At 37.1% G+C, this 18,561-nt stretch overlaps 1 protein-coding gene across 1 annotated transcript in view; it reads right to left on the reverse strand.

Moving 5' to 3' along the window:
* The window catches only part of Svep1 (sushi, von Willebrand factor type A, EGF and pentraxin domain containing 1), a 176,915-nt gene that overhangs the window by 15,142 nt on the left and 143,212 nt on the right, over positions 1-18,561 (reverse strand). Inside the window, exons 37-42 of the mRNA XM_026391104.2 lie at positions 16,219-16,891; positions 12,127-14,909; positions 9,796-10,021; positions 6,712-6,867; positions 4,617-4,680; positions 1,208-1,381 (exon numbers count right to left, since the gene is read on the reverse strand). Coding sequence (XP_026246889.2) covers positions 1,208-1,381; positions 4,617-4,680; positions 6,712-6,867; positions 9,796-10,021; positions 12,127-14,909; positions 16,219-16,891 — 4,076 coding nt within the window. The remainder of the gene's footprint in view (positions 1-1,207; positions 1,382-4,616; positions 4,681-6,711; positions 6,868-9,795; positions 10,022-12,126; positions 14,910-16,218; positions 16,892-18,561) is intronic.

Raw genomic sequence — 18,561 nt, forward strand, 5'->3', positions numbered from 1 at the left:
AATAAGGAAAATAAAGGTGTTGTGTCCAACTCCAACTAAAAAAAATAAATATTTAAATAAATAAAATAAAGATATTGTGTCCATCTACAACTAAAAAACATTAAAAATAAAGTATAAAACTTCAAATATTACTTGAAGACTCCCTTTGAATCCACATGAGAGTATTTGTAAAGATAAAATCAGATAAGATATGAAAACATATTAAACTTCTAATGTAAGGTCCCTACAAGTCTAAGATGGTCAATTAGATCAATGCCTGAAATTATGGTCCACAACATTATTTAAGATTTCTTTTTTTATCAGCACTGGGGAACATTAAGTTATACTAAAAATCCAGGGGTACATCAAATATTCCCCCAAAATGTAAAGACCTATTAAGAACACAGAGTAAATTCATCCCACTATCACTTGGCCTTCTTTCACCCAGCATCTTTCAGAAGGATGGCACCACAGAATCACCAGCATTTCTGTGTGAGATGAAGGTGACTTTAGACGCACACTGCTGTGAGCAGAAGATCAGAACTTAAACTGGGGAGTTTGCAAGCCTCATTTATAAAGATGGATTCATTCCCATGGGTCTGAAGAAAACGCAGGAAATGACAATGGGGCTGAGCTTGCTCAGTGCACCTGTGTGACACACATTGCAACACTTATTCCGAGCCCTACGGTTTTCTGACTTTAAATGGGCACAAAATAAGTCCTGGTTAGTGACATTGCTTCCACCGAATCTGAAAGGCTCAGTTCTTGCATTATGATTTTTAAACAGTAACCAGAGCTCTCTCAACTTTTCTCTTATTTATGAATTATTTTCATTCAGGGGATTACATTTATATATACTTTATTATTTATATATACTTTATTATATTAACATTTTACTTCAAACATATTTTCTTTCTTTATCCTTTTCCTATCTCTAATAAAATTCATTATACATTTCTGTCAAAAATTTCTTCATGAAATTGCACTTTCTCTTGGTGCCTTGAACTTTGTAATCAGACAAGGAATCTGATAAAAGCTCACCCTTAGGATGTTTTAGATAACACCAGCAGACTTTTTAAGAGACCCCATAAGATTTGGTTTAATAATCACAGATTGCTTTCTCTTAGCCAATCTCAGTTATCAGTGGAGTTTCCTCTACATTTTAGATGTGCAGGATGCTAATTATGAAGCTGAATCTCATTAAAACCTCCCTAAAGTCAACACATACGTTTGCAGTGAGGAATTGGGTGGCTCCAAGTTCCATGTTGAGTGCAGTGTGCCTCAGAGGACCCTTCAAGGCTGTAGCCTCTGCGGCAGGTGTAGACAATGCTGAGTCCAGCTGTTCCATTTTCCATGTCAGCCTTCCCGTTAAGGAACTCAGGTGGGGCTACACACCTGGACTCTGAAATGAAGAAGAAAAGTCTTACATTAAATACACATCCTCTTTCCTTCTTTTTGCTGTAGTTTGTTAAAGGTATTCAAGGATAACATCTATAAAATATTGAAGCCTACATATACAAAACAAGATGATACTTATTGATGGAGGAAAAAAAAGCACATAATTAAAGAATGCTATTTTATCTATTTTCTCCAGCGGTCTTTATATATATATAGTTAATAATGCTGGGTTAGTGGGGTTTGAATAAGCAGGTAGGTGAAATAGAGTAATTTCATGTGTTAAGTTGCTACCATGGTCAAGAGCTTTCCATACAAAAATAACCAAGCTTATTTTTTAAAAAATATATTTTTAGTTGTTGATAGACCTTTATTTTATTTATTTATACATAGTGCTGAAAATTGAACCCAGTGCCTCACACATGCCAGGCAAGTGTGCTACCTCTGAGTCCCACCAGCCCCAGCCCCAGCCCCCCAAGCTTATTTTGAATAATTCTTAAAATGTAAGCCTAGATAAATATACAGGATGTATATCTGTTATATTTGAATATCAGCTAAATAACAAATATGTTTTCAGTAGAAGTATATCTCAAATATCATAAGGGACACATTTATATTAAAATCATTTTCAACTGAATAAAATTTAAATGTAACTTAGTGTCCTATGTTTCTTTTCTCTTTTAAATCTGGTAACCTTACTTAACAGTAATTCTGAGATGATCTCAACTGATAGTTGAAGAAAAGTGAGTCTCAGAGGGGTTAAAAAACTTGGTCATAATACTCGTAAGGAGGGATAAAACATAAATTTATTGGATAGTAAGTATTGAAAAGAGGTAACCATGAACTTGGGGGAAACTGCATTTTAACACTAATATTAATATTTTATATGGCTTTTAGGGCTATGCAAACTTCATATACTGTTGAGATCTCATTATAAAGGATGATTTTGCATCAGTGAGAAATGTTATTACCAGGATTGTGCTACAAGGAACCCAGGGGTGGTCACCCTCCCTAGAATCTCAAAAAATGGATTTGAATCCTAATTTTATAATTCTTGTGGAGTTAGAGGAGGTGGTTTAGACCAGCTGCCCTCAATTTAAAATGCATATTATTGTTTCTGAGAAGCTTTTATGCTTAGGGCCCTATCCCAGACAAAATGAATCAGAAGCTCTGTGTAGTGGTGGGCTTCTGGTATTTTATTTTATTAAAAACTTGCCAAATAATTCTACTGCTAACTCAGAATTAAGGGTCCCTGAAATGATACTAGCTGACTTTTTTTTTTTCCATACTGGTGAGTCTTGCGTGTACTGAGACCAGGTATCTTAATATTGGCTGTTCTTTGGAATCACTTGGAGATCTTTAAAAGGTATAGACAGTGGGTCCCAACCTCAAAGATTCTAAATGAACTGTATAATACTGGAAATTTTCAAAGCTCTCTAGGATATTCTAAAATGCTGAAGTCTAAAAACCAGAGGCCAAAGGCAATGTTTCTCAAACTTTAATATGCATGCGAATCCTCCAGAGATCTTGTTAAAAATACGAATTTTGTTTCAGTAGGATTGGGGTGGGACCTAAGATTCTGAAGTTTGAACAGGATGCCAGATGCCATTGATATTGCTAGTCTGTGGGCCACAGGTTGAGAAGCACTAGTCCAGATTTGTATGGGCTTCTCTGAGCTCTGATAACATATACCAACAAATTTAATAATTTAGTAAATTATATAAGGCTCTTACAGATCAGATTGCTCAGTATGCATACTGAAATACTGATATTTTATATGCTTGGGGAGAAAATATGCAAAGAAATGTATCAAAATACTAATAGTTTTTAACCCCTAAGAGGTGGGATCAAAAGCTATTTTGTTTTGCTTATTTGTGTTACCTAATTTCCTGAAATTAACTTGTATGATGCTGATAATTTAGGAAGAAGTAAAGAAAGCCCCAGGGAATAATAAGATACATACACGGTTTTCTATTACCGTCTTGCATTTCTGAGATGAAAACTCTGCAAACCATAGTCTTTGCAGTTTGAGCTAAATTGCAAAATGGATCCTGCCCCCTCCAACACCATGAAGTTCTTCAGTGCCCGGTGTGCATGATTCCTTTTCGTTCTGCACCTCCCTCCTCCATGCATACATACACACACACTTTGGATTATGAGTAATTTATATAAAAATGCCATTATCAGGAAGGAATGTCCCAAGTGCCAGATGATTGCTGCATTTCTGTGACTTGAGAGGATACTCACTATTTTAAAAATGTTTTTCTCTATAACCTTTATCCAAGATTTTTAGAACTAAAAGCAGTCATTATTCTCCACTGTATTACTTCCATATAATAATATAATATTCCTTAAAAGGCTTACCTGTCCCATATACACAAAATTATCTTATTCATCTACCTCTGAAAATATCGTTGAAACTACCAGGAATAAGGATTTAAGTTCCTGGAATCCTAGCACCTGCTCAGCCACTGATTTGATGAGATAGTGGGCAGACCACTTGTTTCTCCTAACCCCCACAGGCTCATTTGTTAGTCAGAGAGACTGAAGTGGATCATCTAAGGGGCCCTTCCAGCTTGAGAATTTGACAACTCCACCAGAGAAAACAAAAACAAAAACAAAAACTTGCATTGGTTTAAAATGACTGTCTCTAAATATATTGGCTTTTTTTTTTTTTTTTTTTTTTTTGGTAGAGGAAGTACATGGGTCATAGATTGGGAAAGAAGTCATGTGGATTAAACTAAATGTTGCCAAATAAACCTGGTTGTTCTCATAAAATGAGTTAATTCAACATTACATACATATAAACTGAAAAATCATTTATTTGACAGATATCTCAGCACTTAAAGAAAGATGCCTGTATTGGCCATTACTGCCACCAAGAAGCAAGAGCTCCAAAACTTCTTCTAATTGTGCCTGTTTGGAGGGACCCCCCCCCCAAACACAAATCAACATAATAATTAATTAGTTCCCAAACAAAATGTTTTCCATTCCAGAGCCGAGAATCTTGTATTTTACTCTAATTAATCACCAATCTCTGCTTCAGTTTTTGGTCCTTTTATTGGTTCAGTGTCCTTGAACAAAAGCCCATCAAACATTCTCATACCATTGATGGAGTTGGTTCAAAAAATTAAAAAAAAATTTTTTAAATTACAAAACTGATATATAAAGAAAACAACGCCACACCATTACCTTGTGTCCTCAGTATCATTTTCGGGAATATGAAGTGTCATCTAACTTACTTTGGCAGGTTGCTGCTCCTCCACTCCATACTTTGTGTTCCTGACACACGCGTTCTCTGTTCCCCTGCGGATCAGTGGAGAGGGGTCACCAACAAGATCAAAACTCCGTAATAGGAAGATGACAAGGGATTGCAAAGCTAGCGTGGCTATTAACTTGAATGGCTCAACGCTGGAATGCTAACTAAATCTAGCAAATGAATATAGGGAAAGGAGTAGCTTTAGATTCCAAAAAACCTATTTGTCAAGTCACTTCAAGATTCATCCCTGGAAGACTAGTGTAATTAACTTACACACAACTTGGCTTCCCCTTCCACTTTAAATCTCAGCTAATTTTAATCTATAGCAAAGACTGATGTAGAATGGGTTAGAAAGGCCCAAGAAGTATATTTGCTTAGTATATTTTAAAAATACTTTGAATTGTATGTATCTTTCCATACCTGAGAGGTATAGCAAGGGTTATGAGGTACCATATTATATGAGGATTGAGTTTTATCTGTTTAACATCAGCTTACCCCATTGAGGATCCGTGCATTTAAAATTTTAAATGTTCTGGATAAGGTCATTCTAAAATTTTCTCCCTGCCTTCTGAAATATAATTTTATTGAAAAATTATTTAGAATTGTTATCTGAATACATTTTTCAATATCCTGTAGCCCTTGAGGACTACAGGATAGGTACAGGATAGGTTGTTGGCTCCCTGCAGTTATTAAGCTAAAGTTCTGTTCTTTGATTCCTGAGTATAATTTCTATATTTTCTCTGCTTCCCAATTCTCTATAATATCTTGCTATAATCATTTGTGTTCCTAAGGGTAACTCCTTTTCCATGCATTAAGTTCCTAATATACTGCGGAATAGTAAATAAATAAGCATTTATAATATTACATGTTAAAAAAGGCTGGGTTCTAAGTAATATTTCAAGGGGTTTGACTTTAAGTTTATGAACTTCAGCACATAGATTCTATAATATTTTTTCATTGCATAGAGACTTTACATATCATATTATTATGAAACTGTGTTCTAGGGAAAAAAAGACACTTCCCTGTAAACACCAGCCAGCTAACCTTTGAATTCAAGGTCAATCTTATTTCATCTGAGCCCCACCCCTCCCAACACATTATTTTGAAGCAAATCTCAGACATCATCAAATAATTTAATAGTAATATTTTCAGTTTGAATCTCTAAAAGATAAGGATTTTTATCAATCTATCCTTATATTATTACCTTATTTTTATTCTTATTTTTTAACCTTTTGAGGAAATAAAACAAGATTCACAGAAGCCTGGTTCCAGCTTTCATGGACTCATGACATTTCCTTAATTGCATGGTCAGAAAATAATGGGTCATCCTACACAAATTTAACACAGGCTGCTGGCAATGAATACTTCTGCAAAAACTATATTTAAATTCAACTATGAAAAATAAAGACATGGAAGAAGAATTTCCTAAAAAACCAGACGACAGTCTTATGTTTTGTAAAGTTGGTCTTTTTAATGGCAAGTTTGATGCTAAGATAATGTTTTCAGCAAAATTAATTGTGGTCCTCCCACTAAACCAAACAGGGATACCTAAGTACTGCTGATGGGGTTTTAATATTATAACCAAGAGTGATCTTAAGAAGAAAGATGGCATTTGGTTAGGAGTGCTCTGATGTGGCAATCTGGCCTCTTTATCAAGAACTTACCAATCTATATGAACTCATTGTTTTGGGAAATCCCAACTTTGCCTGCCTAAATCCTTGTTGTCACCTCAACATAGCGACGGGTGTCTTTGTTGCAAAGTGTGGTCACCAGCAATCCAAACATGTTTCGATGTTCAATTGAAGTCACAGTAGGTGTTTGTGGTTGGAAAACTGACTTCCTCTTCCTTAAACATAGCTTTCATTTTTTTTTTATTCAAGACATTTTGCTTCTTAAAATTCTATGTCCCCTTAACTATTTCTAGGCAAACATTAGAGTATATATAAGGCAACAAAGTATAATAGGATCTTTTAGGAACAAAGTTGGTGAAGTCAACTTGGGCTAATACTAAAATACTAAATATTCCCAAGTATATCAGAAAAACAAATTAATTCTAGTTAAACAATTTGTTTTCTTACCTCTAATACATAGCCAGGTTCACACTGATACGTAATTGTGCTTCCAAAGGTGTATTTAGTGCCAACCACAAATCCATGTTCTGGACCTTCAGGTTCCCCACAGGAAACTGGGTTGCAGGATTCGTCAGAAATTGGTGGATCCCAGGAACCATCAGGCTAAGTAACAAATAAATTTAGGTTGTCTTCAGGAATTAATACATAAGTGGAGAAGTTTACAAATATTGGTATGTGGCAGAATAATTCCCAAAATGACAGTCAAAAGGGCCTAGAATTTAGTCCTACTTTTTAGGGCTATTATTTGTAGCCCTAAAAAGCACACACCAATTATCAGATGGTCTTCACCATCATCAGCATTTTTAGACATTTCTTAAACAGATAAAATAAGTATTTTCTTCTTTATATAATCCATTCAAAAATCAAGAACACCAATCTCTATGATTTCATGATAAGACATGAGGACTGAATGGCTGATATAAATATTCCAAGACTTCTAACTAAGGCATCTTATATTTCATATGATTCCACATTTTCATTAAAAGTTTATGAGGACTGGCTGTCTTTAGGTGGGCTGCTCAAACTTTAAAAAGACAGTTTTCTTTTTTCCATTTCAACATGAATACTTGAAAATATTCTATCATTATTTTGAAGGGGTCACTTAGTAAAAAATTTTTTTCTTTAAATATTCTTTTTTTAAAAGTACTTTTTTTTTTTAGTTGTAGATGGACACAATACCTTTATTTATTTATTTATTTATTTACTTACTTACTTACTTGTGTAGTGCTGAGGATCAAACCCAGTGCCTCACATGTGCTAGACAAATGTTCTACCACTGAGCCACAACCCCAGTCCCACAGTTGTTTTCTTTGAAGATTGATAGTTATTCTCTTGCTGTGATACCTGTGTGTCTATTTTTTTTGTAGTTGTAGATGGACAGAATGCCTTTATTTTAAAAGTTTCTTTTTATGTGGTACTGAGGATCAAATCCAGTGCCTCATGCATGCTAAGGCAAGAGCTCTGCCACTGAGCTACAGCCCCAGTCTCCGATTTTGTCAGAATAATTCGTTAGTCATTCCTTTTTCCATCGCTTGTGATGCTTCCTTACAGTATCCACTTCTGACTCATTTTTTTCTGTTCCATTCATTTTTCTTTCTACCTAATTTAACACCAATACTACACTGATGGGAAGGATTTTTGTTTTTTTTTTTGTGTGTGTGTGTTTTGGTTTTGGTACGGGGGATTGAAATCAGGAGTATTTTATTACTGAGCTATATCCTCAGCCCCTTTTTTATTTTTCACTTTTATTTTGAGACAGGATCTCTCTGATTTGCTGAGGCTGGCTTCAAAGTTGTGATTCTCCTGCCTCAGCCTTCCAAGTCATTGGGATTATAAGCATGGGTGTTCACTGTGCTCAGCAAGTTCTGAAATTCTTAACATGTCTTAATCTGACAGTGCTGGTCTTCCTTCAGTATTAACTTTTAAAAATTTCTATTGATCTCTTCATATATTTATTTGTCCTACAAACTATAGAACCATTTAATTGCCTTGTAATAAAATATTTCTAGGTACTAATATAATCGTATGCAATTTATGCATTTAAAAACTTTGAGACCAGAAAATTAAACCAAAACCCAGTTAGGCAAAGGATGAAGGTCCCATTATTTATGAGGAAGTAATGAAGGTTTTCAAAAATAAAATACTGGAAAAAAAAAAAAAGAGTCACCAGGATCCAGGGTACTCCAGGGTCCCCGGGGGACTACTCAGTTGTCCATACACCCAAACCTGGAGAGCATCACTTTGATTCCCTTAGTCATGGAGGGACTCTGCTTGGTTCAGACAGTTCTTGCAAAAAATCCTCCTCTCAATGTGGGCAATGGGGGTGCATGCCTGCAATCTCAGCAGCTCCAGAGGCTGAGGCAGGAGGATTGTAAGGTCAAAGCCAGTCTTAGCATCTTAGTGAAGCCCTAAGCAACTCAGCAAGATGCTGTCTCAAAACAAAACAAAACACAAACAAAACAATAAAAATAAAAAGGTCTGGGGATATGGCTCAGTGGTTAAGCGCCCCTAGGTTCAGTCTCTGATACCCCTCCCTCAAAAGTCTCCCCTCAAAAATTTTAGCTGTAAATTTAAGTAAGATCTTCTAGAACTAAGCGAAATTTGAGAGCATGGTAACAATGGCAGTCATTTGACCTGTTCCTTGTGATGATTTTGCTTTTAGGTATGGCAGCAATCAATCATTAAGTATGCATGACTTACAAATGGAAAAGTCAGAGAGAATAAAATAATTCTTGAGTTCCTGCTACATTTTAGGCTTGTACTAGAAACTTTATATACATTAAACAATTTGATACTTTCAATTACCACAGATTTACAAAGAAAACAAGCTGGAGAAATGTAAGGTCACAGAACTTATTAATGTTTCAATGGAAACCAAAAAAAAAAAAAAAGAGTCTATGGATACAAATCAACCACTATCTTTGAAAAGATCATTGTTTGCTGAAACAAACTCATGCATAGTTTCCTTGCGTTGTCTGGCTTCTCACAACCACCATACAAGATGCGTATTGTTATATACATTTCAAATAAGGAAACTGAAGATCAGAAATTTTAAGGAACTTTAAGAAAGTTCAAACAAGTCATGAGTAGCAGAGGCTGGATTTGACTCCAGTTTGCTGTCTGCTTCCGTAAACTTTGGGCTTTCTGCGGAAACTGAAAACATTTGGCATGACCCACGGTTCCTTTTTATATGACACTCTTTTGAGCCAAAAATAAACCTCAAACCCCCAAACCCCAAAACCCAAAGCCAAAACTAAAGTCATTCATGGTTAACTTGTCACAAATGTCCTGATACAGGTATTTTAACACTTCACCTAACTTAAGTACTTTATAAATTTCAAAATGAGAATATTGGGAGGAAAGTTACATTATTGTATTTTACTTTTTAACCAAGAAACTTCTTAAAACCTTTAATGTAAATGAAAATGTGAGGCATCCTTTCTTCTCAGGACAGGAGACTGCACATTTTATCCTGATGACATATAGATATCTAGAAATTTGATTTACATGTTCCAATTAAGATAGTCTTACCTGACATGTCGATACGTTAGCTCCCTGGTAAGCATACCCTTCTACACAGGACACAGAAACTTGCTTATTCACACTGAAGTCTTCTCCATGAACAAGTATGTGTGTTGTGTTTGAAGGCAGAAGACACTGTTTAGGACTGCAGGAGATTGTCTCTGGGAACCAATGACCATCTTCCTGGCAGGTAAATGTATCCATATCTGTATCCATTATATAACCTTCTAGACATCTGCAATGGAAATGCAAAAATAAGTGTCTTTAAAAAAAGCACAATATAGTTTCTGACCTATTTTTGGATTTAAGAAGCCATTATAAGGCTCAGTAGACATTTAATGTGCTACATCAAAACTGATTCAAGGGCTGGGGATGTGGCTCAAGTGGTAGCGCGCTCGCCTAGCATACGTGGGGTACTGGGTTCGATTCTCAGCACCACATAAAAACAAAATAAAGATATTGTGTCCACCTAAAACTAGAAAATAAGTACTTAAAAAAACTGATTCAAATGTCAAGTGGATAGCATTGCCATGAAGAAAATATTATTATAGCAATGATAGTCAGATTAATCCTTAGCTATGCACATTCAAGATTAGCTAAGGCTAAAGTTTCTTTAAATGTTGATGTTATTTTTCTTCACTGGGAATAATAGCATTATTAAATTTATTTTTATTCTAAAAACAGCTAAGAGTTCAAGAAATTATAGACAAAGTTCAAATAGACTCATCTATTGGTAAAAGTATAACATAATTAATGCTTACTGAGCATCCGCTTTGTGCTAAGTATTGTTCTAAGCTCTACGTAGGATATTTCTTTCAATTCTGATTATTGGGTATTATCATGTAACTGCAGTATTAGTGTTCAAGCTCAACTCAACCTAGCTCTCATACTTCCTATGATTTTTAAAATTCACATTTATTTATTCAATAAGTGTTTACACAGCTCTTGGTAAATTCTCGTCACTGTACTAAATGCTGTACAAATAGCAACTCAAATTCTAATGTCACCCTTAGGAGTAGTGCTATGATTATCTTTATTATCTTTATTCTCATTTTGCAGATGATGAAATTTACACCAGAGAGATCAAGTGGATTGCTTAAAGCCACATGTTGATGGAATGATTGGGCTGATTACCTGCCTCCTATCAAGCTCAATAGTAAATCTATCTATTATTTAGAGGGACTGTGGCTCTGCAGTCCATACTTTTACCATGATTCTAGACTGTCTTTTAGATTAAATGATTTAATTTATTAACATTTATTCCTAGATAATATTCTAAAAATTTCACAAATTGCCAGGATCGTTAGGTGTCAGAGGTTTTACAAATGCATAGGGATTTAATTATCAGATACTTAGTAAGGATCTGAAAGATGATGTAATCAACATCCAACAGGGAACAAAAAGCAGGGAAGTCTTGAGAGGCAGGTGGCACTGTGGCTTCTCAAGATACTTTGACTCACTAACATCCAAATGGAAACTTTAAAATGTGGTTCCAAAGCAAGGAATAATAGTTTTTTTTTTTCTGTTCAGTGCATTATCCACTACTCCTCAGCATCATTATCATCTCAGCCCCCTCTTGGAGCTACTGATTGCTGCATTTATAACGTGGAGCTAAGATGTCCACAACAGAATGCTTAAGGAGAGTTGCTGAATTATTAGTCAAATCCAACACAAGAATACATGGAGGCTCATCCATAATTAATTCAGAGATGTAAATAAAATTTAAATTGTTTCAGAGGCTTTCAATATATTTGAACATTTTAGTTATTTGTTCCCAAATCTAATTCACAAATTAATTCCACACTTTATCGTATTTTATTTTAATAATACATTTTAGATGGAGAAATTTCCAGCAAAAATCATTAAATGCTTGGTTTATTTAGATGACATAGGTTGGAAGTCCCTTTTAGATTATCTCTTTTCTTTTTATTGTTCAATGCAAGTTGTACTTTTTGGCCTGAATTTTCTTTATTTTCCCTAACATTCACATGTATAAATATAACCATCAAGTTACAAACATAAGGAAATTTACTATCATGATGTTTTAAAAGAGCCTCACAATTCAAGAGCTATCCAAGATAGCTAAAGGATCTTGTTGTTTCAAGATAGTTATGGTAATTACATTAGAAATCAGTCATAAAAAACATAAATTTACTTTTACACTCAATATACTTCTGCAAAATTATATGTTAAGATAAATCCAGTGTTAACAGTTTTGATTCTCGGAGAATAGTCCAGAGGTGGTGGTTTCTTCCTCCCTAGCTAAGTTTTGACCTATCACTTTTCATTTTATAATCCTCCTGCCTACACCCCTTGGAGACCCTAGAGTCATAGTCTTACCTGAGTTTCACTTTGCTTCCATAGGTGTGTTCCTCTCCTGTTGCCACTGCATTGATGACAGATGGTGGGGGTCCACAGGACAGGGGCTCACAGACGGGATAAGGCTGGCTCCATGTCCCTTTCTCTGTACAAACAAGTTCTGATTTGCCTCGTTTGACATAGCCAGCTTTGCAGCTGTAAGTTACCACGATTTCCTCCAAAGAGCTGCTTTCCCTGATGAATGAGTTTGGGATGGTTGGGGGAGGACCACAAGAAACATGTTTGCAACGTGGGAAGTCAGAACTCCATTGGCCATTGGCTTCGCAGATGATTTCAGAAAGTCCCTGGAGCTTGAAGCCTTTGAAGCACTGAATGTGGGCTACCTTTCCACAGCCAAAATCAGTCCCATTGACAGTTCCACTTTGAATGACTGGTGCGGAACACCTGCAAGGTAGGCAGGAAGGTGGGCTGCCACTCCAGGAACCATTGGAGAGACACCGTCTTGAAGGACTTCCATGAAGCTTATAATCTGGAAAACACTGGTACTGTATATGCCTTCCATGATAAAAGGAAAAACCATTAGGGAAGCCATGGGAAAGATCTTCCGGAGGTCTACAGTGGACTAGTTTACAGACAGGAACCTCTGCATCCCAGGTACCATCTGACTGACAGGTGATTTTTGGAGCACCATGCAACACATAGCCCTCCTTACAGTGGAACACCACTTCCTTCTTGTAGCCAAAGTCCAGGCCATCCATCATTCCATTTGTCACCTGTGGTGGGGGGGCACACCTGACAGGTATGCAGTTGGGAGTGGCTCCACTCCAACTTCCATTGGCAAGACAAACACGACTCCTGGTTCCCTCAAGCAAGAACCCTTCATCACAAGTGTACTCAACCATCTTTTGAAATGTATACTCAACACCTTTCACCTGGCCATTGGCTGAGATTGGTGGTGAGCCACAATCCACAGGAATGCAAACTGGCTCAGACCCATCCCATTTTTCATTTTCCTGACATGTTCTCCTCTCAGTGCCATTTAACAGATACCCAGGATTACACGCATAGTGCACAACGCTCAGATATGTGTAGCTACTTCCTTTGATGGTCCCATTCATGATTGGATGTGGCTTTTTGCATGAAATAGCCTCACAGTGTGGCGGGGCACCACTCCACTTCCTATTCTGTAGACAAATTCGCAAGTCAGAGCCTATTAGAACATGCCCGGGATTGCAGCTATACTGCACAGCACTTCCCACAGTAGCCTCTTTAAAATGCAAAAAGCCATTTTCAGGAACAATAGGTAAGTCACATTCAATTGAATTGCAGGAAGGTGCACTGCCATTCCAAGTTCCATCTTCCTGGCAGATCAATATGGGATTCCCCAAAAGCTCATATCCTGGGTTACAGGAATAGGAAACCACAGTGCCATATAGAAAGCCGGATGAATGTACATCAGGAGACTCCTTGGTATTTTCCCAGGTTTTAGCCAAATGTTGAGGAGGGTGAGGAGACAGATATGGAACTTCCATCAGGTCATCTTCGTGATCAGAATATCTCAGGTTATCTTTGACTTTAGTACATTCTCCAAAATCTATATGAGGAGGGAGACCACAGTCTATGGGTACACACTTTGGGATGGAGCTTGACCATCCTGACTCTTTACAGGTCTGCATAGCATGACCAGCCACCTGAAACCCAGGGAAGCAGCTATAGATGATCATGGCACCAAAGCTGTAATCTGCGCCTTCTACAAAACCATTTTCAATGGGTTGTGGGGGATCACAGTGAATGGCATTGCAAGATGGGGCATGCCCATCCCAATTACCTGTCTCTAAACAGGTCAGGTCTTTGGGACCTTTGAGTAGGAAGCCTCGGTCACAAGAGTATGTAACGATCTGTCCATAGTGAAGGTTTGTGTAAGAGAACTTGCCATGTGAGATATTCTTGGGCTTTGGGCACTCAATGGGTCTACAGGTTGGTTTTCCTCCAAGCCAGTGACCATTTTCTCCACAAAGATTGGTGGTATTTCCTACCAACTCAAAGCCTGGCTTGCAGGTATAGAGAGCTGTGCTGAGATAGGTCAGGCCTTGCACATCAATGATGCCATTGGGGAGCTCCTCGGGTTGGGGACACTCTACCGGAACACACTCTGGCAGTGAAGAGCTCCAGGTGCCATCAGCTTGACAGAGAATGGTAGCATCTCCTTTTAGGAAAAACCCATCTACACAAGAATACTTGACAGTACTTCCAATGTGAAGGGCAGCAGAAGGAACAGGGACACCAAAGGAAATGAGAGGAGGTGGACGGCAAAGAACCAACTTACACACGGGAAACGAGTCATTCCATTGCTGGTTTGACAAGCACTTCAGGACAGAGGGACCTTGTAGGACATGCCCTTCTTTACAGGAAAACGTCACCACTCCTACCTCAGAAGTTGACTCCTTCAGTACGAGCTGGTTTTCCACGAGGGGTGGATCCGCACACTTGGCGGGCACACACTTGGGGTTTGACTTCTTACTCCATTTGCCGGTTTTCTCGCAGGTCCAGGAACTGTCACCAACAAGCTCATAACCCTCATTACAGAAAAACTGAACCTTGGCCCCTACTTCAAAGTGTTCTCCTTTCATGAAGCCATTCTGGATTGGGGGAGGTTTCCCACAGTTGAGAGGGATGCAGGACAGGGGGGATTCACTGTGCCAGTGGCGATTGGCTTGGCAGACATACACAGGACTCCCCACGGACTTGTAGCCTGGGTTACACTGGTACCTCACTTCACTCTCGAAGATCCTGCCAGTTGAGTGCTGAATGACGGGGAGAAAGTGAGTGCGAGTAATTTATATGACAGAAAATATAACTGACTAAATGCTTTAGCAGTAAAAAAAAAAAAAAAAAAAAAAAAAAAACAAAACCAGAGGCTTACATAAGGACGCATTCATTAGGAGTTAATAAAGATTTGCATTTTTGTTCAGCAGGTCCACTTAATGTTTTTTTTTTTTTTTTTTCCTAATTGGAAATGTAGAAGTGAAATACAGATCAAATTAAATAACACCTACTGCAGAAATATTTACCACAGGACTGAGCCCATATGAAGTAAAATATCAATATACTCTATATTGATAAGGTATGCTAAAAAATTATAGATTGCTTGGTAAAATAAGAAAAAATCTTGATGATCAAAGAAATGCTACAGTTTGCTGTTTTAACCACAGAAAAGGAAACACACAAATGCATATACATTTGTTAATGATAATAATATTAAATGATAATAATAGAAATAAAATATTTTTATGGATTCATCTTAAGAATCTTATTTGTTTTCTTCATAACATACTTTTTAAAATTGTTGCTGTAACAGAGGATTGAAAATAAAGATGGACCTTCCATCTTTAGCCATTTTATTGTTTTTAATGGTGCTGAGGATTGGACCCAGGGCCTTACACATGCACTAGGCAAGTGCTCTACCACAGAGGCACATCCCCAGTCTCCTTTCATCTTTAAAAATAAAACTTTCATATTCATGATCTTAAAATTTAAGTACATAATATAATAATGGATCTTTTTAGGCAGATGAACTAATAATTAAACATTTAAGATGATTATCATGGTTCTTTGTTAGTGATAACAATAAATAGAAATAAAAAAAAATTACCGCTTCAGGGCTATGGTGAACTTAGCAGTATTTGGAGTTACTTTGGTTTTGTTTGAGGGTCCCATGTACATGTGAACACCGTGCTATCAAGGACCTAATTGTACTGTTCAATGCTAGTGCTCATAAGTATATCTAGCAGCTAGCAGAAGCTCTGGAAATATTTGTTAAGTAAATAAGAAAAATTTCATACTTATTCTCTATATCTTCTTCCAATGGACAGAAAATAAATCCAAGCAAAAGTCTTAACAAAAAGTCTTTCGCTTAGACTACCTATATACTAATAAAATATAGAAAGCTGTATGTCAAAAGGACTCAGAATCATCTTGTTTAAATATTATCCCATGTTCACCACCAATAGCAATAATCTGTTTACTGGCCTTGCTTCTGAACACCAGGGTTAGCCACAGTGGGCTGGTCCTGGAAGTGAGAAGCAGGGACCATTTTGCTAATCAGCTTCTTACCTCCAGAAAGCCATTCTCAATCCTAGGTGGTTCACTGCAAGATACAGGGTGGCAAGTGGGAATGGGGCTACTCCACTGTCCCGTGGCTTCACAGGTGCTCTTCTTTTCCCCTTTGATGTAGAACCCTCTGTTGCAGCTATAAGCCACCAAGGCCCCAAAACTGTAGTTGGATCCACTCGCGTAGCCGTTCATGATGCTTGGCGGCTCTCCACACCGCACCGGGATGCACTGGATGGACTCGGGGGAGGGGGTCCACTGCCCGCCTCTCATACATTCTATTTTTGCTGAAGTGTTCAGCACAAAGCCTTCCGTGCACTTAAAGCTCACAACTGAGCCAGCTGCAAATTTTTCTTTGTTCAAAGATTCCAAGATGCTATAAGAGACGGATGAAGGTTTTTCACAGAAATGAGCTATGCAGTGGGGCATGGCCTGACCCTCTGGGGGAACCCACTTTCCATGAGCATTGCAGAGGAGCTTGGAATTGTCTGCCAGACTGTAACCATCTGAGCAGTAGTAGATTGCGATGTCTCCAAAGAGCCGATGGCCAGTCTCTGGAGAGGCATGGTCCACGTTGGGAGGCTCATCACAGGAGACAGCCAGACACTGTTGGTTATTTCCACTCCATTTCCCATTGGCCAGACACTCAATAGTATCAGGCCCAACAAGGGTATACCTAAGAGGTGGATGGAAAAGAGACAACAACTAATTATACTGAATATTTGAGAAAAAGCATTTGCATCTATTTTCAGATCTTTTCAACAGTGACTTTACTTTTATCTTTGTTCTTTAGTATTATACAGACTATTATAGTTACTATTTGAATATTGAGCTTATTGATCAATTGAACTTTGAGAAATGTAAATGCATTTTGATGTTAATATTGTTTGTTCAGAAGAGAAATGGATTTAAGATTTTTTCCTATTTAAGGAACTCTAATAACTGTTCGAAATAAAATCGAGAAGTAAGCGATGGTCCTATTTGATACAATTTAAAATGGGAACTCCATCTGTCTTTAAGATGGCTTTAGTCTGTTGCTAGCACTTGTCTTTGAAAAAGCTTCACTTTAAGCCTAGAAGAGCTCGTAGTTATATAATTATATTCAGTGAACTTTAAAACAGTGATTATAATTTCAGTCTTTAATGCCTCTAAAACTTTTATCTATGTGATTAGAGTTAAAAGCCATGTTTTACATATGGGCTTTGTTATTCAATCAGAATGAAAAATTTTGCTTAACAGTTCTTTCTTTATGCATAAGGTATGATGACATATGCCTACATAGGATGATAGATTGATATGAAAAAATCTTATTCTCAAGTGCTAGCTCAATGAAGCAGAACAAAATATTAGGATATGCAGTATTAGTGCTATTATATTTAAGTCATTTTTATTTTCATGATCATTCTATTGAAGAGAAAGATGACAGAGTTTTAAAATAATATCTAGCATGTGATTAGTCTGTCATTTTGATAATAAATGGTAAGGGGACTAAAATAATTGAGTAGTTAATAGTTTAGACAAATTGATTGGTTCATTTAAAGATGAGTCCATGGTGCTTCAGATAGGCTCAGTAACTTGTCTAAAGTCACACAACTGTAAGCAGTAGAAATGGGATCTGAATTTGGTTTATCAGATTCTAACACTTCTAACAGATTCCACAATACTGCTCTCTTTTCAAAACAAGGTCGGTAAGGTCACAATTTGTGGGTATCCTATGGAAAATGTACTGCAGTGTCAGTAGCACAAATTTATTTGACCCATCAGTCAGTAAACATTCTTAGGTCATTAGTTATCAGAAAATTATCTTGAGATCTCTTTTAGTTTTATAAAGGATTGGCTTTTGTACAGAGGTTGGAATTCCCTTATCCTAGTGGGTGATTATTTATGAAATGTATAGGAAATAGGTAGATCAAGGGCAAAATGGTAGGGCATCTGTAAAGATATGTGCATTCATCCTACCCACTGTCTTAGGTCATGCAATGGATAGAAGGAGTCTGTAAATGAATACTCATAGATGTGCCCAACAACTGAGTGAGTCTCCAGTTATGACCTGCTGTACTTCATTGTTTGAATAAGCTCAGTTCTTTATATAAGGATCTGAACTTAACATTTAGATGGCTTCTATCTTAGAAGATGCAGGAAGGTATACACACAACATGTTAAAAGCAAACTTTTATCATGGAAAAATCCATTATCCCTGATTTGGGTGTACAGATTCTACTGTTCCTGTGTAGGCTGTGCTCTGAGTGGAAGTCCCATTGGCTGAAACTCCTGATGTGTTATAGCACAGTTCGCATCATTTGCACACTTTGAAATATGCTTTCTTATGTTCATGGATCCTTTGAT

This window comes from Urocitellus parryii, chromosome 4 (genome assembly GCF_045843805.1).
Source record: "Urocitellus parryii isolate mUroPar1 chromosome 4, mUroPar1.hap1, whole genome shotgun sequence".
NCBI lineage: Eukaryota > Metazoa > Chordata > Mammalia > Rodentia > Sciuridae > Urocitellus > Urocitellus parryii.